Here is a 23,500-nt window from a genome sequence, read left to right on the forward strand (position 1 = left end):
GCAGCAGGACACTGTATTGGGAGCGGAGACGGTCGGTCGCCCTCCCCAGCGGCTGGAAGTATGTATGGGAGAGGAGCTCGTTACCCCCTCTCCCCAGCGGCAGCTTAACGCACCAGGGGGAGACAGTAAACCCCACAACAGTGCAGATGGGACCGTGGTCTCTGCACTTACAGCACAGGGGGTAGGGACCGTCGGTCTCCCCCTCCAGCAGCAGAGCTGGGTATCCAAAGGGGAGACAGTCGGTCTCCCCCTCCAACAACCAGGCTCCAACCAGGCTTCTTCCGTGGTAGCGCTGGCACCAGGGCAGAGTACTGCTGATTTCTGCCCACAAAGCAACCTCCACTCCAAGCCAGGGAGCAACACAGAGACCGGGAGTACCAGCTTCCAACATAACCTTGGTGGACTCACTGGACAGAGACAGGCTACCAAATTCAACAGGTCCAGTATTGGGTTGTGGGTGGACTGCCAGACTAACTCAGGTACTGACCGTGAGGTCAGGTATCTCGTTAGTCTTCTCTGGGGGGGGGAGATGTGTGGCGAAATCAACCTCGCCACTGGGTTTTGGAAAGGCCTGTTTAAAAGCCTCTTGCCTCAGGATTATGGCCCATACTAACTTTTAAACCCCTAAACCTATTCAAGTGAATTTTGGATAGGTTTGTCCCCAAGTTATACTGTTTAAATTGATGTAAGTTATATGTATGGACAATGTAAACTCACAAAGTTGTAACAATTTATAATAAGGGTAACTTGTCAGCTTGGGAGGAATATGCTGGGTGTGTTTCTATTGTGCCATTGTCCCATTGTGTGTTTAAATGGTGATGTCTGTCCTGTTGTATCCACATGTGTATTGGCGATTTCCCTTTGTCCTGAGAGATAATTGGATTGCTCCTCGGTTGTCTCCGGGACAGAGAGGACGAAACCATGATGCATTGTGGGGATATGTTGTATCTGTCCTGTGTCACAGTCTCCTTTCTGGTCCTCTGGGGGCGTGAACGATTGGTTGCTGTACTTACATTGTATGTGTTGTAAATTACTGATTGGTTGTATTTCAAACCCCTGTGGGCAGTACTATGTTTGTGGTTTATGAATAAAAGAGGCTGTACTTGAAGTACAGTCAGACCACTGCTTGACCCTCAACACGGAGCCTTGTCTCGTTATTGGGGGGATCCACTGTATGCTGTTAGAGACTGATTGCCAGGAGTGTAAGCTGATTCCTGTTCGTCTGCTAGCAGCTATTCGTAAAGTTCCGGTTTGGAGTGCTATTTTGTATCCAGTTCGGGAGTTTGGTGTTCTGCAGTAGCTGTGCCTGTCTCTCAGAAAGGGGCATATCGCCTAAACTGATTTTTACCCCTTGTCTGCTGAAACGGTCCGTTACAATGATCACCGGTGCTGGATTGCAGGGTGGTCAAAACCATGGAAACGAGCAGTGTATAATGTGAAAAATGAATCAAGCCAGCAAAGGAGGCAATATGGACAATCACAATACATTAGTTAATGCCTTTTATTAACTTTCTCTACATGATAATTGCCATTTGCTAAAATGAGACAACCCCTTTAAGCCTTCAGCCAGTCTCCATTTTAAAAACAGAATATTTTATTAATATTATACTTTTAGAATATTATGTGAGGTCGTACATAATATCCTAAGGAAGCTGCCACATGTTCAGGTTCTTTTATGCAGTTTTTGAAGCCAGTAGTGATGAGCGGCATAGGCAATATTCGAATTTGCGATATTTTGCGAATTTTTGGCGAAATATTTGCCATAAATTTGCAAATTTGAGAATTTGTGATCTCCAGTCATTGTTTACTTGATTGCAAAAATCGGCAACGTAATATATTCGCGATAAATTCGCGATTAAAATATTCAACACTATTTGCGAATACGAATATATAGCACTATATTTTAAATATTCACAAATTCTCGAAGTGGCGATATTTGCGATTAAAATTTGCGATTTGAATATTCGCGCTCAACACTAGAAGCCAGTAGTATCTGTTCTTCAAGCCTCTGATACCAAAAACTATATAGTGGATGGAAGGATTCCGTCACCTTCATACTGCGGCTCAACCCCATTCACTTGAATGAGAGCTAAGCTGGAGTATCCTGTTACGGCCACTACACAGTGGACAGAGCTCTCTGCTTCTGGCTCCATCCACTGTATAGTTGGCAGTGCTGGTGGCTGCCTGAAAAAGCTGATTGGTGAGGGTGCCAGGTTTTGGACCCCTAGCAATCTGATATTGATGACCTATCCTGAGGATAGGGGACCAATATTTAACAACCAGAAAGCCACTTTATTATATTTTCTCCTTTTATGATCCACTCCTGACTTTGCCTTCAAAATCTACATAAGAAACCTGTACATGTACTGCATGTCCTCCCCACTATTTGTGATCAGCTGTGCAGTAGGGGGATCAGGACAAACATTAGAAATACTGGTGATGTACACCTCTCAACATTGAAAATGCAACATCAAGAAGGACAAGCCGATTATGAAAATCGAGGAAGTAGCAGGTGTCACTAAGATTTGCAGATGATCACATTTTCAAGCACCTAGCTCCAATCTACTCCCAGGATTATAGGGTGGGGTGGTATAATGTATGGTAGCTATACCCCTCTAGTCTTCATTTTGGGTACAGCTCAGCGTTACATTGATTTGGTCGTGGAACCAGTGGTACAGACATTTCTCTAAATTGTTTCAAGAGACGTTTTTTTTAACAGGATAATGCCAGCCCGCATGTTGCCTGTGCTACTGTGAGTAGCCTGTGTGGCCTAAATGTGCTATCATGGCCGCAGCGTCTACAGAATTGTCTCCCATAGAGCTCATCTGAGATGTCATTTGTCGGTAATTGCAAAGGGAGCTGCCAGCAGCAGGTCTTGATGATTTCTGTGCCCAAGTGCATTCAGAGTGTCAGAACATTTCCAAGACAACCATTAATAACCACATTGATAGCATGCCCATGCCAAAGGCCTGTATGAGTGCGTATTTCTGTGCGTGGCACTCATACTCAATACTGAATAATTTTAGATGTTTTTAATATTTCCATCTCTTATCATTTGCATATGATTAACATGTATCCTGCGGATTGTATAATTCCACAACTTTACCTTCTTGATGTTGTACTGTAATATCAGTGTTGAGGAGTATAGTAACAATGGCTTAAACAGGTTGTCCTATAAAAAATATTCTACAGTTTTCAAACCAGCACCTGGATCTGAATTCTTTCGTAATTGTATATAATTAAAAATTTAGCAAAGCCAATAAATTATTCAATAAAATATATCTGTATAGCGCCACCTGGTCTTTGTTAGCGTTCTTATTTCTTTGTCCTGCTCATCGAGATGGCCGCACATGCTCAGTTTTATCCTTCAACTGCCTCCTGAGCTGTGATAGGGAGAGCATGGACACGCCCCCTTATCTGCAGCAGAAAAGACACTCCCCTTGAGCCGTCAGCTTGATATAAATCTAGCAGAACAATGAATGTGGAGATCTCTGGATCCATGTGAGGTACAGGGCTGGTTCTAGCTCTGTTAGAAAGAGATTGTCATGTCCTTTATTATCTCTGGTCTTCATTTTTTACATTAGTCATGAGATAACCCTTTTAAGCCATTTCCTTAACCTCCTCACAAGAACTGACTGTATAGTCCAAAACTTTATGTAGGGTAATTAAATAATCTCCATTCTTTATCACTGAGGGGCTCATTATGTGCAGTTATTTTGGGAAGGCAAGTAGCAGTTTTGTAAGACCCCTCTCACCCACTGTCTGCTGTCCAGCAGCTCCTGCTCCGCCTTGCTCTTTCTATTCTCTCCACCTCCTTGATGTTAGTGACGAACTGTTGATTTGCCAAGGAATAGTGGAATAAGCTTTCTGGCGGATCATAGGCAGGCGTTATGCGCAGCGCATACTGTATAGATAACAGCCTATTTACATTAACTTTATGTGTAAGGTACACCATCACTGATGACTGACATCATAAAGGGGCCTTTTGTTTCATTGGCACTCTATTCATATAACTAAAATTGCTTGGGCCTCATTTAGTTTAGTGGTAGAAGACAGTGATCCAAGGAACCCTTTTGTCCAGGCTTCTGAAGGCAGTACCTCTGATGGTGGCCTGGAATAATAATCATAATTCGATAAAGAAGCAGGCAGTGAGTCCATATTCAGCAAATCAGCCTCTATATGGAAACCTATGTAACATAAGCCGCTGTAATTAATAGAAACGAGATTATAGGAATGATTAGAATCAAATCCTGAGAAATAAAGAAAATAATGAGATACATTTTCCTGTACAGTAAAAGTCTCTTCTCAAAGTATGAAGCTTGAGGAACTCTTTAAATATTAAGGATGCATTACTCCTCTTGTCTTCATTTACTATATGTTCTGCTTTACTTGATCTAAGGTTGGGGGGATGTTTGACACAGTGCAGAGAAGCACACAATGGACTGCAGACTGGGCTGTTCTGCTCCTTCAGATTATTACATCCGGGACAGTTGACATGCAAACAAACAAGTAAGTTCTTTGTAGGCATCTTTATTTCCAGATTCTGCATTCTTGGATCTTTTATATGTTAAATTAAAAATGCCAATATACAGGATTCTTTACTTGGAAATACCAACTGTTGGCTTATAGGTAGTATAAACAGCACAAAAAATGTAGAAATCACTTGATAAGTGGGATCATCAGATTTTCTTGGGTTTGTACAGCACAAATGTCCACATATAGAACTTAGGGTTTCTATAAACTGGTATATGATATTAAAATCTATGTATTTGTCTATCCCATTGAAAAAAAATGAACTGTATATGCAATATATAAATTTGCTTCTTCTCTTTATAGTCACATCTCGCTACCTTTTATCCAGATAGATCAAGTTATCCAGGAAATAAGGGAAAAACTATTAGATTGATGGGGAGTCCCCCACTGATCACGAGAAACGGGACAACATGCTCTATTCATTCTCTGTGGGACTGCTAGAAATAGCTGTGTGCTTATACTACCTTTGTTCCATTGAGATGAATAGAGCGGAAGTGGGCATAACCGCCCAGCTTCTTCATTCAATTTGGGGGCTGCCGTTCTTGTGATCAGTGGGGGTGACAGCAATTTAATAGTTACCCCCTATCTTGTGGATTTCGTCCTTTATATTTTCCATTCCTTATGAATCCATTCCTGGTTTTGGTTAAAAAAGAATACTAAAACGGCTTCCATGATTCCAGCCAAAGGGTGGTTTTGCACATTTATATATTGCTTTATGGCAATTTTATGGCTTAAAAGGGCATACCGTTATTGCAGAATCCACATTTTTGTGCTTAGCACTTCTCTCATTGCTTTTTAAAAGAGATCTGGACCCTGTATTTATGGGGTTTAGTTTCGGGGTTCTAGTGTGGGGTCTGTAATAATTCTGCTGTCTGTATCAGACTAAGATGTCTGTTCTGGGGTCTGTTTTTGTTTAGAGGGTTTGGTCTGGGTCTGTATTACTGTAGTTTAGAACTCGGATCAGCAACCTCTGTCACTCCACCTGTTCCGAAATTGCAACTCCTGCGGGAGTTACAAGAACAGCTGATTAAGTGTGCTTGCTGGGAGTAGTAGTTTCACAGCAGCTGGAGTTCTGATCTCTGGTAAATGGGTCTGGTCTGGGGTCTGACTCTGTTTTCATTATGTAATGGAGGAAACTCAATTACCCAAGGCAGGATATAAGATACACCTGATGTATCCCTGTGTCCCTTCTCAAAAGGTGGCAAGTATCAATCTTGATGATTTCTCTTCTCCGGCTGTACCGGAGTAATATAAAGTACACTTGTTACTATTTTTTCCGTTTCAATTATTTTTATTAGCTTTTTGAACATATTAAAATACATTGCATATATGCATTCAGAATGCAATATCAATCAGTCAGTTTGTGCAGACAAACAATTGCAATTTCAAATTGTGAACACCGTAAAACCACAGTATCAACAAAATAGACAGTGTACCGTCCTTGAGCCACAGCTTATCCAGTCACATATTTACTGTTTACTTGAAGGGTGTGTTGTCCACAGTTGCCATATTTTATCCATCTTGGTGTTGTGTAATACCCTATAGGAAAGTAGTTTTTCATAAGTATATGTAGTGTTAAGAGTTATCACCACCTCTTTCAAGTCTGGGGTTTTCGGCTCCTTCCAGTGTCGCACCACCACCAATTTTGCAATCACTAAAAAATAACCTATTATAGTTCAGGCTGATATAGGAAAGGAGTCTATTTCCAAAAAAAGGAGAGCTAGGCCTGGAGAAGGTTCCACTTTGTTACGCAATACCTCCGATAATAAGGAGAATACATCGTTCCCGTAGGGAAGAAGGACGGGACATGGCCACGAGGTGTGGTATAGCATTCCTCTCTGGCCGCAGAGTCACCAACAGTAGGGCCAGGAGTTTGGAAAGATAGTGTGTAACCTATTGGGTGTGTAATTCCAGCGCAGAAGAGTTTTCATAGCTGTCTCATAGTGAGTTGTACATCTAAATGTTCTGGAGGAAAGTAGAATGGGCCTGCTCCAGGATTCAGCTGCATATTCCCGGCCCATCTCCTTTTCCCATGTCATGATAGGAGCTGTTTTCACAACTGTTGTGGCTTGCGATAGAATATCATATATTGGTCTCATTATTTTAGCCCTAGGAGAAGTAAGTTTATAAAGAGCTATGATATCAGTATTAAAGGAAGGAGGAGTCTTATGTAGAGATGTAATCAAATGTCTCATCCGCAAGTATTTGTCTCTATGTGGAATTCCATAAGTCTCGTGTAGATCCATAAAGGACCGCAATGTCTCTTGAAAGTACAATTGTTGGATTGTGTCTATCCTTCTGCGTGCCCAATCGGTTACAGATATGTTCACTTGTTACTATTTTGTCTCAGAGTAATGAAAAAAAGCTTATGTCTTTTCTTTTTTTCACAGTGAATTATTCACGACTGTTCTTGATATGCTGGGTGTCCTTATAAATGGAACCCTCGCCTCTGATCTCTCCAGCGTCTGTCAAGGAAGTTCAGAGGAGAATAAAAGGGCTTATATGAACCTGGTGAAAAAGCTTAAGGTAGTATTGCATGCCGAATCCTACCATACCAATGACAAAATTCAGAAGGAGAATAACGTATGCTCTTTAATAATTAAAAATTGTCTTTTTTTCCAATAAATAAGGTCAATAATGCATTTAGATACTACGTTGGCATATCACAGTATTTCCATTTTGGTTTCTGAATCACAAGATAAATTTTGGCAGATCCCATTACAAAGCAAGTTGCATATTAGGTCCATCATGATTTGTTTTGAAATGTTTTTGGACTTAGAGGAGACTGATGAGACAGACATGTCTGTTATAGTAAATGATTGTGTTCTGGAGCACCTGTTCTTTGTTATTGCTTTTCGACACAGTATGTATGAATAGACATCTGGGTGTTAACAGACCAGCTTGAGGTTCACAGAAACTGTGGTGACTTTTATAAGGTGCATAGTTTAAAATGTACGTCCAAGTTTTCAATAATGAACAGTACAAGTGATTATAAGAAACTCCTGGGCTTCTCAGGATACTTTTTTCCTCTTTCCCTTCACTTAGCCTCTAATCTCTATTAGCCCTCCGTCCCCATCTCCAGTCTCACATACAAACGTCTATAGAGAGAGGAGGATGGATAAGTAGGCTGCAGCCAGGTAGTCAGTGTTTTATGAACTCATCCTGAACAGTGGTAGAGCCTTATCCTACTAGATAGTAGAGTCTAAAGTGCTACAGCAAGTGTAGAAAACTGCAGTTTGTGTCTCTCTCATCCAGCACCCCCCACCCCCTCTTCGCTCCATAAATGACAATGTTAATAGCAGGAAAGAACAAAGCGGTCTGATCAACGCAGTTAGAAGCGTTTTTAGTTAATAAGATATATTACAAAGTTTCTTATACTCACCTGCACTATTCAATAATGGAAAGCTGTTTTAAAATTGGAAGTACATTTAAGGCTGAATTCAAACCAAGTCAGTGGTATGCTGTTAGTATACAGTATAGGTGAGGAAAATCTTCCAGCATATATTGTATGTCAGCATGACGATAGAGCAGAGATGTGGCTGGGCATTTAGTCACCTGGGACAAATATATGTCAGTATATTTTCAGCTTTCAGAGGTGGTAGTACAAAGTTACAATATTAAAATGTGTTCCTATGTATGCGCTAGTCACACATTCGGGATTTCATGAGGATTTTGGAGCCGTTTCTGTGCCAAAATCCTCATCAAATCAACTATAAACCACATACATTGCATGCGACTGGGGCTTTGTAATCTGTATAGATTTGTTCCATGCAAGCAAGGTATTTGTTGTAGATTCTGCACAGAAAAGCCAACAGATTGGCCCCACACAGATCAATCCCATCAAATGGAGCAAATCCTTGTGCACATCTGCTGCATATCTGTGGTATAAATCTGAGTGTCAGTCTCAGATTTCTGTCATGGATCCTATGGTAAATATACATATCAAATTTGCCATATGCAAATTATACACATGTTAATATAGTCATAGATTACAGGGAGAGAACTTCAGTTACAATTCAAATTGACAATAATACATACAGAATGGTGCTATATACAGTACCCTAAACATAAATAGTACCACTATACTGCACACAAGGCTCTACTTCAGCTTCAGAACAGCGTCTGTATTTATATATTTTTTTTAAATAAAACAATATACTCAAAACTATTAATTTTCAAGAGATTATGAAATGAGGACATGGTCTGAGTTAAAGGAGTTGTCCAGATTAAAACAACATGGCAGCTGTATTTCTGATAACATAGTAAAAAAAGCCCTTCTCACCTTTTTTAATTCTCTGCAGTTCCATTGGTTCACCACCAATGTACTATTGGGGTCATTTATCAAACTGGTGTAAAGTAGAACTGGCTTAGTTGCCCATATCAACCACTCAGATTCTACCTTTCATTTTTGAAAGCTTCTTTGGTAAACGAAAGCGGTAATTTTAGCATGTATAGCCATAAACCAGTGGTGAACCATAGACCAGAGCGTAGATCGGCAGGGTTTTGTGATAATGTACCTGTGTTGGCAATGCATTGATTGCCATATCGCATGGAGGAATGCCTTACAGTTGCATAGCAGAAGCTGCTAGTTAAAGGTGATGTCAAATTGATGTCCAACAATGTCCTGTCTTATATTTTCTATGGTGGATGCTGGACATGCATGTTGTGATCAACTGTCCTTTCTATCTCATAACAGAAAGAAATTGGTGATAAACGATCGGAGAGCATCGATAAAGTCCGCCAACTTTTACCATTGCCAAAACAGACCTGTGATGTCATTACCTGTGAGCCCATGGGATCCCTCATTGACACAAAGGGCAACAAAATCGCTGGATTTGACTCTATTGACAAGAAACAAGTGAGACCATGCACTTTATGTAGATGACTGTCTCTTATAATTTTTGCATGTTATCTGCAAAGAGTAAATAGAAAAATATAAGGAGCATGCTTCTGACTTTTTAGAAGGACCTATAATGTAGCCTCTCCATCCATTCTTCATATATTTTGATTTGGTATATTGACTTGCTTATTTTCACAATCTGGGCACAGTCTGTATCTACAGTATAGAAAATGTCCACATACATTGCCCAGCTACATTAAAGAAAGTGCATACAGTGTAGGAAATGCAGTAATCATAATGTTGCTCTTTTTCATAGGGCCTTCAGGTTTCAAATAAACAGAAGGTATCTCCTTGGGACCTTTTTGATGGTCACAAAAACCCAGCTCCTCTCTCCTGGGCTTGGTTTGGAACCGTTCGTGTGGATAGAAAATCAATAAAATATGAAGAGCAGCATCACCTTCTTCTCTATCACACTCATCCAAAGCCCAAACCTCCAAGTTACTACCTGGAACCATTGCTACTTCCTCCAGAAGAAGAAGATGAGGAAGATGAACCTTCGACCCCAGTGTCTGCAGGCCTAGAGGGGAAGACAACAGACTTTTCTGATCCTGGGAAATCAATAAATGATGAAGAAAAGAAATCCAAAAGCAGAAAGCGCAAGAGCAAGGCCAACCCTCGAACAGATGTATGTTACTATTTAATTCCTTGTGTGCTCCTAATTTGTAGCAGAGCTCTTACACGTCCCAGCTTTAGACCACAGATTTCTGAATTATTTTGTAGTTCGTTTACTCAATCAAAAGCTGTTTTTTTTCTCATGTTCTTTGATGAGCAGCTCATCAAGATGAGAAAACTAGACTACAAAGTAGGAAGCATAGCATTTGATGGATTTATTGCCAAAATAATTATATACTAAAAACAGATGAAACACTGCAGTAAACACATAGAGGCCATATCCACAGCTTAGATGTGTCCACATAAAAATAGATCAAATTATTCTCAATCAGTTCTCTGAAACCCAACTTAATGTTCTCCAATTTCTTTTCTGAAATTAACTCTCACAATAAAATGTAGCTCTGCATAAACTTAACAGGACACATTGTTTTGTTTTTTTTCCAATGAAAGCATTAAAAAGAAATCATATATCAATATTAAAGGTTTTCTACAGGACTTATTTATTGATGACTGGGTCATCAATATCAGTTCAGTTCCCCACACCCCAGGCGATCAGCTGTTTTTACTTTGACCAGGCACCAGATTTACACAGCTCCATATAATGTGCAGCGTCCATGCCTGGATATTGGTAGCGCCCCTCCTATTCACTGCGTATTACAGCTCACTGTGCAGTTTGGGTATCTCTGCCTACACCTGACCCCCATTTACGAGAGTTATTCTGATCTCACCCATGAAAGGCTAAGATGAGAATAATCTTTCAATGAGGAAAACGGACAGCGGAGATGGATGGAGAAACTGTGTGCGCTGGGGAAAGAGAGAAGAGGCAGAGGGAAAACTGAGGTCAGATTAGACACTCTGCAGTTGGACAGAAGTCCTGCAGGTAATGGGAACACTTTCAACTGAAAGGGGCATTCCCACCGGGGCCATTTATGGCATAAATGTCCAATAGGAGTGGGAACCACTCCTATCTTTAGAGCAGGGCCCTGAAATGAACAGTGAGCAAGATACGTATGTGCAGCCACCCCTCCACATTCACAGCCATGGGACTACAAAACATAGCTCCGCTATTTTCAGAAGTCCTACAGCAGTGAATAGAGAGGATGCTGCACATGCGCAATGTTTGTCCTGCTCCTAGAAAGGCCCTAGTATAGGAGCAGGTCCCAGAGATTCAACCAGCAGCTGCTTGACATTTATGACATATACTATGCCATAAATGTCCTACACGGGACAACCCCTTTAATAGCAGCTTCTTACTGTTTGTATAAAAGGGACTGCGCTGATTTTATAGCTCACAAGACCTGATGTCAGATGGATAAAGAGGTATGGTAGGGTTCTGTATACTGAGTTATTTGAGAGGAAGGGGCCATGTCATTTTCTTGCACAGGTCTTCTGCTGTCTGTGTCCTCCCCTTGAAATGCACAAGAAAACCATGGTTATCATAGATTTCTTTATCCTGGACTGACTTGCTGCATCTAGGTGCTCATGGTAGATTTGGGCCCCTTTGCAGGTTTTGCTTATAGGGCCCCATGTTTGCGTGCTGTGCCTCTGTCAGCTATACTTAGAACAGTGAACTGTTCCTGTGAAGCTTATGCGGCTGCAGAACGTTAAAATGAGTAACAGTTGTGAAATATCCGAGTACATTTTCTGCAATGTTCATACATGTGCATTTAGTAAGAAGCAAGACGATGCCAAACATGCTGCACAATCTCAGACTGACATTTGGATCATGTTACATCCCCTCCACTGTCTCTCTGTACTCACTGGAACCGCACAGACATTTCTGAGGCTAGAGGTAAAAGTGGAGACCAGAAAGGAATGAAAAACCCACAAGTCTTTTCCACAGACTAATAGGAAACAGATATGGAGGTTAAATTCTAAGAAGCAATCCATATACCTTAGACCAGGGATGCTCAACCTGCGGCTCTCCAGCTGTTCTAAAACTACAACTCCCACCATGCCATGCTGTAGGCTGTCTAGGCATGCAGGGAATTGTAGTTTTGTAACAGCTGGAGAGCCGCAGGTTGGGCATCCCTACCTTAGACTGTAGGTAACAACCCTGGCATTGTGACCATTAGATTGCCAGCTTGTTCCCTATCCGGGACTTGTTAACTGTTCATGTAAAACTGTGAAACATAGGAAGAAGAAAGTGCACCCGATCTTATGAAAGTTATGGCGGTGCAACCTATGGTAATTATTCCAGCCATTGCTGTTTTGCCACTTTTTTGCTGCTTACTTGCTGCAGCGCTTTTCCTCCCTATCTGATGTGCATTTTACTCTGCGGAGAATCTGCAGCACACTTACCACATGTGAACCCACACGCAAAGAGGTTATTACAGTTAATAAAGAGCATTCATTTCACATGACATTTTTACATTGAGCTCTATGTGCAGCGTGCCCTCTGAGGAGCAGGTGCAGAAGACATTAGTGGTTAGTGGCCCGTGTTGTGTGTCACGTGTTGTGTGGCTATATGTGTCCATTGTGTGATGCAGGCTTCTAGCTATGCCTGCCCTGAACTTTGGTGATGGTGTCTGAATGTATTTCCCACCACCTTGCAGTGGAGTCTTGATAGCTTGATCACTTGACACAAATATGCTGTAGTTTACAAATCTTCCATGGCCCAGGCTCTCTCTGGGTCAATTCTATCCTCTTAGATGGGCCAACTCTGTGATCCACCTGGACTGGGGGAGCAGAGGATGGATCGCATGCTCCCTCACTGATCAATTTTCCTCTCTAAAAGTGACTCTCAACTCGCTCTGCCCCACCCTTGGCAGGAAGTTGGACCAGCCCTGTCCTACCATGTTTCTATATGGATATGCATGCAAACATTGCACAGCTGTGGAAGACAAAGGGGGACATTTATCAAACTGGTGTTAAGAAGAACTGGTGTAGGTGCCCATAGCAACCAATCAGATTCCTCCTTTCATTTTCCAAAGGAGCAGTCAAAAATGAAAAGTGGAATCTGATTGGTTGATATGAGAAATTAAGCCAGTTCTACTTTACACTGGTTTGATAAATCACCCCCAAATTTTTGAAATAATGTGCATTACAGACTAAAGCCTCCTGCACACGAACGTGTGCCCCCCGTGGTTGTGCTGCGGCCCGCAATTTGCGGGCTGCAATGCACGAACACCATCCATGGGGAAGCTGCAGCGGATCGCGGACCCATTCACTTTAATGGGTCCGCGATCCGCCCGTTCCGCAAAAAGATAAGACATGTTCTATCTTTTTGCGGAATGGAATTACGGGACGAAACCCCACGGAAAAACAATGAGGCCGTCTGTGCCCCTCTACCTGATATCTTTGCCAGTTGCAGACTGCTGTAAATTTCAGCTATAATTCATGCCAGTTTTATGGCATGGATTATGACAAATGTGTTTTCCAAAGACACCTTTTCCCTTGTACTGAGGCCACCCACCTTTTTGAAAAGTGCAGTGTAAAATTCCACTAAATTACACATATTTGTGCAAATTGACGCTTTTCTACCCAGAAAACTGGCATGAAGATTTAATAAATTCCTTCTGTCCTATATCAGCAAATATAGTCATTTATGTAGTTATTCTTCCTTATTACAGGTGAAACTCGAAAAATTAGAATATCGTGCAAAAGTCAATTTATTTCAGTAATGCAAATTAAAAGGAATTGCATTAATGCAGCTTAACATTAGAATTTTGTGAAAATGTTCAATATTCTAGGCTCGAAGTGTCACACTCTAGTCAGCTAATTAATCCATACCCCTGAGCAAAGGGTACCTCAAAATTGTGTCTTTGGGGTTTCATAAGCTGTAAGCCATAGTCATCCAAATTATAACAAATAAAGGCTTGAAATATCTCACTTTGCATGTAATGAGTCTATCTCATATGTTAGTTTCAACTTTTAAAGGGGTTGTCCGGGTTCAGAGCTGAACCCGGATATCCCTCCATTTTCCCCCCGGCAGCCCCCCTGACAGGAACATCGGAGCAGTTTATGCTCCGATGCTCTCCTTTGCCCTGCGCTAAATCGCGCAGGGCAAAGGCATTTTTTGGAGATCCGGTGACGTACCGAGGCTCTCCATGGGGCTGACAGGAACCCCGGTGACGTCACAGGCACTGATGGGCGGGATTTAGCGCTGCTCTATCCAGTAAAACGGCTAGGGCAGCGCTAAAGCCCGCCCATCAGAGCCGGTGACGTCACCGAACACACTGCCGGGCGGAAGTTTCCGCCCGGCTGTGTGTTATTGAAAACAAAAGAGCCCGTGCCCTGAGCGATCTAGCGCAGGGCAAGGGAGTGCATCGGAGCATGAGATGCTCCGATGCTAGCCTTAGGGGGGCTGCCTGGGTGAAAATAAGGGTTCAACCCCTTTAAGTTGCATTACTGAAATAAATGAACTTTGCACGATATTCTAATTTCTCGAGTTTCACCTGTATATAGCACCACCATATTCTGCAGCACTGTATAGAGAATGCCATCCCTCCCTCCATACCAGTCCCTGCCTCCATGGGGATCACAATCTAATTTCTCTATTTCAAACACAAGCACACATATGTATTCCAGATGAAGTAAAAATGCTGAAGCATCTTTTCTTAAAACCCTGCCTTGTGAAAGTTCCTCATCTCTTTCTCCTGTCAATACAGTGTGCCGCTAAATACTCTGACTCAGCATGGATTGGACCATGTGGAAGGGCGGAAAAGCCCTCCTTAACCCATTTCTGACTCTTTGATTTTCCCTTTTTATTCCCGGCCTTCCCAGAGCCATAATTTAACTTTTTTATATTTCCCTTCACATAGCTGTATGGTGACTCATTTTTTGCAGGACAAGTTTTACTTTCTAATGGAACCATTAAATATTGTATATCATGTAGTGGGAAGCTAATAAAAAATCCAAATGTTGTGGAATTGGAGGAAAAAAAACAAGCAATTCTGCCACAGTTTTATGTGTTTCGTTTTTATGGAAGACAAAACCTTCATTCTCTGTTTCAGTACAATTAGGCCTCATGCACACGACCGTTGTTTTGGTCCGCATCCGAGCCGCAGTTTTTGCGGCTTGGATGCGGACCCATTCACTTCAATGGGGTCGCAAAAGATGCGGACAGCACCCCGGACAAGAATAGGCAGTTATATTAATGGCTGTCCGTGCCGTTCTGCAAATTGCGGAACGCACACGGACGCCATCTGTGTTTTGCGGATCCGCAATTAGCGGACTGCAAAACACACAACGGTCATGTGCATGAGGCCTTACAGTGATGTTTTAAAACTTAAAAAAAAAACTTTGGAAAAAATTCTTTGCATTGTCATATTCTGACCGCTATTATGTTTTTTTTATGTTTATCTCTATAGAGCTGCGTGAGGCCTATTTACGTAGCGATCTGTAGTTTTTATTAATACCATTTCCGGGTGTGAATGACTTTTTCATCACTTTTTATAACATTTTTATTTTTGACGTGATAAAACAATGTCAAATTGGCCGTTTTAATTTTGCTTTTCTGTTACACCATTCACCGTACAGGATAAATATTTTTATAGTACAAATGTTTTGGATTATGGCAATGCTAATGATGTTTATTTTTTTTTATTGCCTTTACTTATTTTTATTTTTAATATGGAGAAAGGGGTGTGATTTGAATTTTAATATTTTTAATATATTTTTGACATTTCAAAAAACTTTTTTTTTTTACATTTATTTCAAGTCCACCTAGGGAACTTAAACATGCAATTGTCAGATCTCTTCTTCTGCAGATTGCAATGATCTTTTAGCATTGCAGCCTATGGGAAATCCACTCTAGCAAGCGTCAGAGCCTTTAGAAGGCCAGAGGCTGCCCTAGTAACTGAATGACTTCCTCGATCTCAGCACAGGGAAGCCATACGGGCTAAGCGCTCCTGGAATTTCACTGCCCAGATGTAGTGGTCACACCTTATCATGGCATCTGAGGGGTTCAATGTCCGAGTACACGTTAGTGTTATCATATCATTATTGTCATCCTTCTGCTGTGTAAAACAGTAGAAACCTAGCAGCTATGGTGTCCGCTCATGCATGTATAGCGGAGGTTGGGAAGGGGTTAAAGTGTGACTTTTGATATGTCATAGTGACCTATGAAAGGTTTTCATCTGTGGGGTCCAAGTGCTGAGACCCCAGCTGATCACTAAAGTGAGGAGAAAGAAGCACTCAGATGACTAGAGACGGGCTCTGTCTAAGTGCTTCTAACTCAGGACCTGGACCCCCAACGATCAAAACTAGAGATGAGCGAATTCGATTCTGCTGCTTCTCCAAATAAAAAATAATAATCAGCTTCGTGACAAATTACTTAGTCACGAAGCGCATTTCTTTGTAAGTAGTGGGTGCAATGATCACGGCATCTGACATTAAAGTGTAAAATAAAAAAATAAATAAAATCATACTTACCTCATCTATTTGATCGCGAAGAGCCAGCCGCCATCTTGATTGAATATCCTGCGCGGCCCATGATGACATCGACATGTCGTCCAGCGCCATACGTCACCGTGCACGGGGTTTTGCATGGGATAGTTAATCAAGATGGCGGTGGCCGGCTCTTTACTCTCAAACGGATGAGGGTTTTTTACCACCTGTAAGGGATCGTCTCTTTTCAGGGGGTCACACTCACAGATATCTCGCCAGACAACGGATTTTCATGTACAAACTGTGCATTTATTTTGGCACTCTTCTCATACAGGATAGTCCAGTTATACATTGGGTGGTCGGGTGAGGTTCCCACACTGTCAACACTTAAAACACAAATAAACTCCTGCCCGTCTAGGCACTACCTAAACAAAATATGTCCCTACCTCGCTCGTAGAACACAGTTCACACATGAACATCATATGTGGCTTTCCTCAGCCAACATCAATCCAGCAGCCTCCAGGCTGTAGCAATTACAGTACCTTTTGGGGGATTGTGGTCCAGTAGTCCTCCCGACTCTGGCCTAGTGACCCTTTTTTTCCACAGGCGTCACTGCGTCCCCCAAACTTCAGGCTATACCCTAGTCTTGTGGCCCCTTAGCCTTGCTAGCTGAGACCACACACCCAGAGTCTCAGCAGGACTCTGCTTCACAAACACTCTTTCTCTCTCTCCCCAGACTGACACATTGGGAGGTGCTTTATGTCGGCCTGATTACAGCAGGCCTCACCTGTGATCACTTCAGGTGAAAGAAAAACATGCCCCGGAATGAGGGGGTGGATTGGAAGGTCCCACTGCCAAACCTACCATTCCAATCCAATAAAATCCAGCCCTGAACAAATAAATAAAATAGCTTCAGCAACTAGGTTTGCTGAAGCCAGCAGCATCTTCCTGGACTTCACTTATCTAACCTAGATGAGATATACACCCCTTCCAGGGCTTCACCGTACACATCACTGTTCACATTACCACACACCATTTAGGGAAAATTGATTCGTTACCACAAAGCATAAGGAAATTCGGCTTTTGGGCGAATCATATTTTTCCTGAACGCTTAACACTAATCCAAACCTTTGATATGTCACTACGACATATCTATAGTTTTATGAAAGTACAGGTGCACTTTAAGAGTATACAAAGATGTAATATGTTTGCTTGTAATATTATAAATTCAAAGGACATGACTGAAATATTTACCATACTGTACAGAAGAATGCCCAGTCCCCTGTCTGAAAGGAACAGCAAGGCGAGTGTCAGTCCACTGCTCTGTTCGCTCCTATGGCACTCTATCAGCCCCGGTAGATAAGTGATAAATACTTTTTATGGGATATCTGCTTTAAACGAGTTGTTTGAGTAAGATCTATCTTGTTTCTAATCAGAGAGTATATAATATTGGATTGTATTAATTAACAAGCCTAAAAACATAAGTGCAAGTCTCTGCAAACAAAAAAAATGACCCATTTTATTTTTATGTCTTATAGGAATATCCTCAAAATACTGTATGTCGAGCCCCACCAAATTTTTCACCCCTGTCATCTCAAATGTTACATCAGACTCCAGTTAGTACATGGAGTTACAATGTTGCAGGGCAGCAACAGGCGAACTTCTACTTGCAGAATCCATCCTTCATATCCGGTATGTATCGTAACTATACTTGGAGTCTTTTATTACTTCATTATGGTGACAGTTGTGGCACTCCAGGACTGCATTTGAAGGGAATCTGTCACCTGGATAATCAATATTGAAGCAACTGTTTGTCCTTACAGCACTTCAGACCTTCTTTCCATAGGTTTTCCTTTTCCTTGGAGCTCGCTTTATATCTTCATAAAAATCCACTTTTATCCTTATGCTAATGAGACAGTAAGGTGGCCAGAGGGGTGTTATTTTCATTCAAAATGTGCCCAGGAACACCCTCCATCAAGTGTCCAGGCCCATCACCCTACAAAGCCCAAGAACGCCTCTATCTCTGCTCATACACTACACCCCTAGCATTGCCATTGCCGTCACGCTTCCCCCCCCCAGGCTATGTCGCTAGTAGTCGATAACCCTACCTACCCTTTTCTCTTTAGCATCACCAACAGGCACAGTGTCGAACAGTGCCGGCTCCTGAGCTCTTCCAGTTTAACTGAGGGCATCAGCCTTAACTGTTTCACCTGGCAAGCGCCGAGGCCAGTGACATTTTTGGGGAATACCCAGTGAAACAGTTGACGCTGATGCTCTACGTTAAACTGGAAGAGGGAAAGGGTGCGCAGGGTCATCGGCTACTAGCAACGTAGCCAGGTAGGGGAAAGAGAAGGCGTGACGGCAATGGCAATGAAGGGGGTGTAGTGTATGGGCAGAGAGAGAGGCGTGCTTGGTATCTGTAGGGGGGGTAGGCCTGGGCATTCAATCTTATTGGGATAAGATTAAAAGTGGATTTTTATGAAGATATAAAGCGAGCTCCAAGGAAAAAGAAAAACCTATGGAAAGAAGGTCTGAAGTGCTGTAAGGACATACAGTTGCAAGAAAAAGTATGTGAACCCTTTGGAATGATATGGATTTCTGCACAAATTGGTCATGAAATGTGATCTGATCTTCATCTAAGTCACAACAATAGACAATCACAGTCTGCTTAAACTAATACCACACAAAGAATTAAATGCTACCATGTTTTTATTGAACACACCATGTAAACATTCACAGTGCAGGTGGAAAAAGTATGTGAACCCTTGGATTTAATAACTGGTTGAACCTCCTTTGGCAGCAATAACTTCAACCAAACATTTCCTGTAGTTGCAGATCAGACGTGCACAACGGTCAGGAGTAATTCTTGACCATTCCTCTTTACAGAACTGTTTCAGTTCAGCAATATTCTTGGGATGTCTGGTGTGAATCGCTTTCTTGAGGTCATGCCACAGCATCTCAATCGGGTTGAGGTCTGGACTCTGACTGGGCCACTCCAGAAGGCGTATTTTCTTCTGTTTAAGCCATTCTGTTGTTGATTTACTTCTATGCTTTGGGTCGTTGTCCTGTTTCAACACCCATCTTCTTTTGAGCTTCAGCTGGTGGACAGATGGCCTTAAGTTCTCCTGCAAAATGTCTTAAATAAACTTGGGAATTCATTTTTCCTTCGATGATAGCAATCCGTCCAGGCCCTGACGCAGCAAAGCAGCCCCAAACCATGATGCACCCACCACCATACTTCACAGTTGGGATGAGGTTTTGATGTTGGTGTGCTGTGCCCCTTTTTCTCCACACATAGTGTAGTGTGTTTCTTCCAACACAACTCTGGAACATCCAGGTGCTCTTGTGCAAACTGTAAACATGCAGCAATGTTTTTTTGGACAGCAGTGGCTTCCTCTGTGGTATCCTCCCATGAAATCCATTCTTGTTTAGTGTTTTACGTATCATAGATTCGCTAACAGGAATGTTGGCATATGCCAGAGACTTTTGTAAGTCTTTAGCTGGCACTCTAGGATTCTTCTTCACCTCATTGAGCAGTCTGCGCTGTGCTCTTGCAGTCATCTTTACAGGACGGCCACTCCTAGGGAGAGTAGCAGCAGTTTACTGAACTTTCTCCATTTATAGACAATTTGTCTTACCGTGGACTGATGAACAGCAAGGCTTTTGGAGATACTTTTATAACCCTTTCCAGCTTTATGCAAGTCAACAATTCTTAATCGTAGGTCTTCTGAGAGATCTTTTGTGCGAGGCATCATTCACATCAGGCAATGCTTCTTGTGAAAAGCAAACCCAGAACTGGTGTGTGTTTTTTCATAGGGCAGGGCAGCTGTAACCAACACCTCCAATCTCATCTCATTGATTGGACTCCAGTTGGCTGACACCTCACTCCAATTAGCTCTTGGAGATGTCATTAGTCTAGGGGTTCACATACTTTTTCCACCTGCACTGTGAATGTTTACATGGTGTGTTCAATAAAAACATGGTAACATTTAATTCTTTGTGTGTTATTAGTTTAAGCAGACTGTGATGGTCTATTGTTGTGACTTAGATGAAGATCAGATCACATTTTATGACCAATTTGTGCAGAAATCCATATCATTCCAAAGGGTTCACATACTTTTTCTTGCAACTGTACATTTGCTTTAAAATAGATTATCCAGGTGACAGGTTCCCTTTAAATGTAGCTCTAGATAATCTCTTAAGTGGGCCATACATTTTAGATGATAAAGGTTTTCCAACAGATTCTGAAATCCAGTAGAAATTGTCAGGTATTGCTCTCTCAAGCAGGGTGGTGGTGACAGATTTGTGTGCAGACAACAGGATGAAGTTCAAATAATGTTCCGCTTTATTGTGGTGCAAACCGCAAAATAAAGAGCCTTTACACTTTCGGCAAAAACAGAAAACAAATCCTGCTCGTCTGAGTATTAACTAATATAGGTCAGTATCTGGCTCACCTATTAATCCCAGGTCACACAGGGCATCAGGCTTTACTTTAGTCAGGGCGGCAGCCAGCCTCCTGGACTTATCTCCAGACATCACTTCCCCAGACTGACAGCCTGGGACAGGTTTTTATTTCCCCTTAACGATCCCAGATGACACACCTGGAGATCCATCAGGCTTATGGGAAAACAGGCCCTGGAATGGGGTGGACTGAGGAGGTCCCACTATCAAGACTACCTTCCCCAGTTCAATAAAATCCAGCCCATGAACTACTAAAGAAAATGGCTTCAGCATCTATGTTTGCTGAAGCCAGCACCATCCTGCATCTTACTTACCTCCCCCAGTTGAGGAACCTGGGTGAGATATACACCCCTTCCAGGACTTTACCATATATTCTTCTGTTCACATTACAACAAAATATATTTATTTATTTGGTTTTCGCGTGCATGTGTTCTGAATTGAGAGAGGGGAGTAAGCCAATACCAGTCAACTTTGATGAGAGCTCGAAAAAATACAAGGATTGGGCATGTTAAAATCCAATTCATGTCTTCCATTACATGCACCATTGGGAGAGACAATCAAGGCCCCCGTAAAGACAATATAGTCAAGCAGTCCTACCAAAATCAGCAGGTTACATACAAAATGTCAAGGGCATCTAGTGGTAGGCTAGTTTCACACTAGCTCTAAATCGTCCGGCAGGCTGTTCTGACAGAGGTACAGCTTGCCGGAGTTCATTATATCCGGCATAGCCATATGCTAGCTTTCCCGAGCAGAGATTGACTGTATTGGGATTGCCTGTTTTCGACATTAGTGCCAGACAAAAAACCACCAGGTCTCATTATAGTCAATGCAGTTTCCAGCTATGCTGGATATGATGAACCCTGGCTGGCTGTACCCCTGCTATAAAAGCCTTCCCGACGATTTTACTGCTGGTGTCAAATTAGCCTTAGACATCCTTTTTTTATCTGAATTAAAGGGATTATCCAACCCCTATAATGTCCCCCAAAGTGCCCGGGCACCTCATACAGGTTATACTTACCCCGCTCTCCAGCACCCGCAATGCTAGGGAGGCTCGTCCTCGTTGCAGCTTGCTATTGGCTGACAGACCAAACCCCCCCACCACATTCCCAGATGTTTTGATCTGTGCAATGGGGAGATGCAGCAGCTGTGCAGGCATCAGGAGCAACACGGGTGAGGGGAAGTGGGGTAAGTATAAATAGTATGAGGTGCCCGGGTATTTTGGGTGGCATTTAAGTAATAGTGATTAGTTAATGTATCTAATGTATGAACAAATGTTTCAGTGCGCCTAATGATAAAAAATTTTTTTTAACTTTTTGGAAACCCCTTAAAAAAGCTCAATAAGGCTTCATGCATACCAGAGTGTCCAATTTTCAGACCACGAAAAATGGATCCTTAATAAATGGACAGCTTTCATGTGCATTCTGTTTTATTCTCAGTACCATTAATAGAAAGGGCTATTTTCATCTAAAAAAATGGAAAGGAATAGGACTTGAGGTGAGATTATTGGATTAGATACATGAATCAGTGAAATAAACTGATGTGTGCTGTCTGTTTTAAAGGGAATGTGTCATTAGAAAATTTGGTGATGTTATTTTTAATTTTCCATGTCAATATCTATATTAAAGAAAAAACATAAAATCCTAGTGGAGCCCACAATAGGCTCCACTTCTTGCTCTGTACAGATCACTTTACTACAGTTATCATTACAGGAAGGATTAAAATGACAGATATCACCTATATATTGTGACACAGTGAGGAGTTGTATCTGTAAAGAATAAATCAAGGCAACTGGACTTACTGTAGATTTCTTGAAAACGTTTCACTCGTTCTTCCAACGAGCTTTCTCAATTCTGAGTGACTGTACAAGAATTCTCTGGGAATAAATATATAACTGAATCAACATCTGGTAATTATACCCAGCATGGGGTCAGGGGACATTATACCAAGCAAGGGGTCAAAGGTGTTGATCCCATTATCCTAATTGGAGTCAGTAGGTGATGACCTCCCAGAAAAAGGTGTCAAGAGAGCATTGTATGTGGCAGACAATAGAGTGAAACGTTTTCAAGAAATCTACAGTAAGTCCAGTTGCCTTGATTTATTCTTTACAGATATACCTTGACCTGGATAAATGAGAACCTTCACAGACAGTGAGGAGTTGTGTCTGGCAAGGCAGGTATTTTCCTCCCAGCATGTGCAGCTGGGCTGGTTTCCAGCCAGGGTGAGGTCAAATACCGGACCAGAGTTTAAGTGCCGGTCCGGGTTTTGGCAGCACCTGGCTGTCCTTAAATAGGCAGCTGGGCTCAGCAGATATGTGTCTGTTCTTGGGATCTGAGGCTTTGTGCCGTGCTGGAGGGCTGAGAGTCGCATGCTGGGGAAACAAGCCCCCTAAAGCCTACTGTGGACTACTGGAGGCAGAACTGCCAGCAAGGTGACTTGTATTATATGAACTTTCCATTGTGTGTAAATTAACACCAAGACTGCAAAGTTACAGTATGCGCTGTTTTGTGCAATAAACACTGCCGTTTTGAGTTAATAACTTGTATTTTGCCTCTGTACTGCACCCGCTTACCCTATCTACCAGAGCGAAACCCCACAATATACAGATAACACATAATCCAAATGACTAGTATCACTGGCCTGGGCGTGGCTAAGCCCATGTCACTT

General features: G+C 42.1%; 1 protein-coding gene across 1 annotated transcript in view; it reads left to right on the forward strand.

The window, feature by feature from the left end:
* Nucleotides 1-23,500, forward strand: part of MED12L (mediator complex subunit 12L) — a 692,480-nt gene that overhangs the window by 605,079 nt on the left and 63,901 nt on the right. The window contains exons 33-37 of the mRNA XM_040429951.1: nt 4,400-4,509; nt 6,924-7,059; nt 9,230-9,391; nt 9,690-10,058; nt 17,914-18,067. Of these exons, the coding sequence (XP_040285885.1) occupies nt 4,400-4,509; nt 6,924-7,059; nt 9,230-9,391; nt 9,690-10,058; nt 17,914-18,067 (931 nt within the window). The remainder of the gene's footprint in view (nt 1-4,399; nt 4,510-6,923; nt 7,060-9,229; nt 9,392-9,689; nt 10,059-17,913; nt 18,068-23,500) is intronic.

This window comes from Bufo bufo, chromosome 4, assembly GCF_905171765.1.
Source record: "Bufo bufo chromosome 4, aBufBuf1.1, whole genome shotgun sequence".
NCBI classification, from domain to species: Eukaryota; Metazoa; Chordata; class Amphibia; order Anura; family Bufonidae; genus Bufo; species Bufo bufo.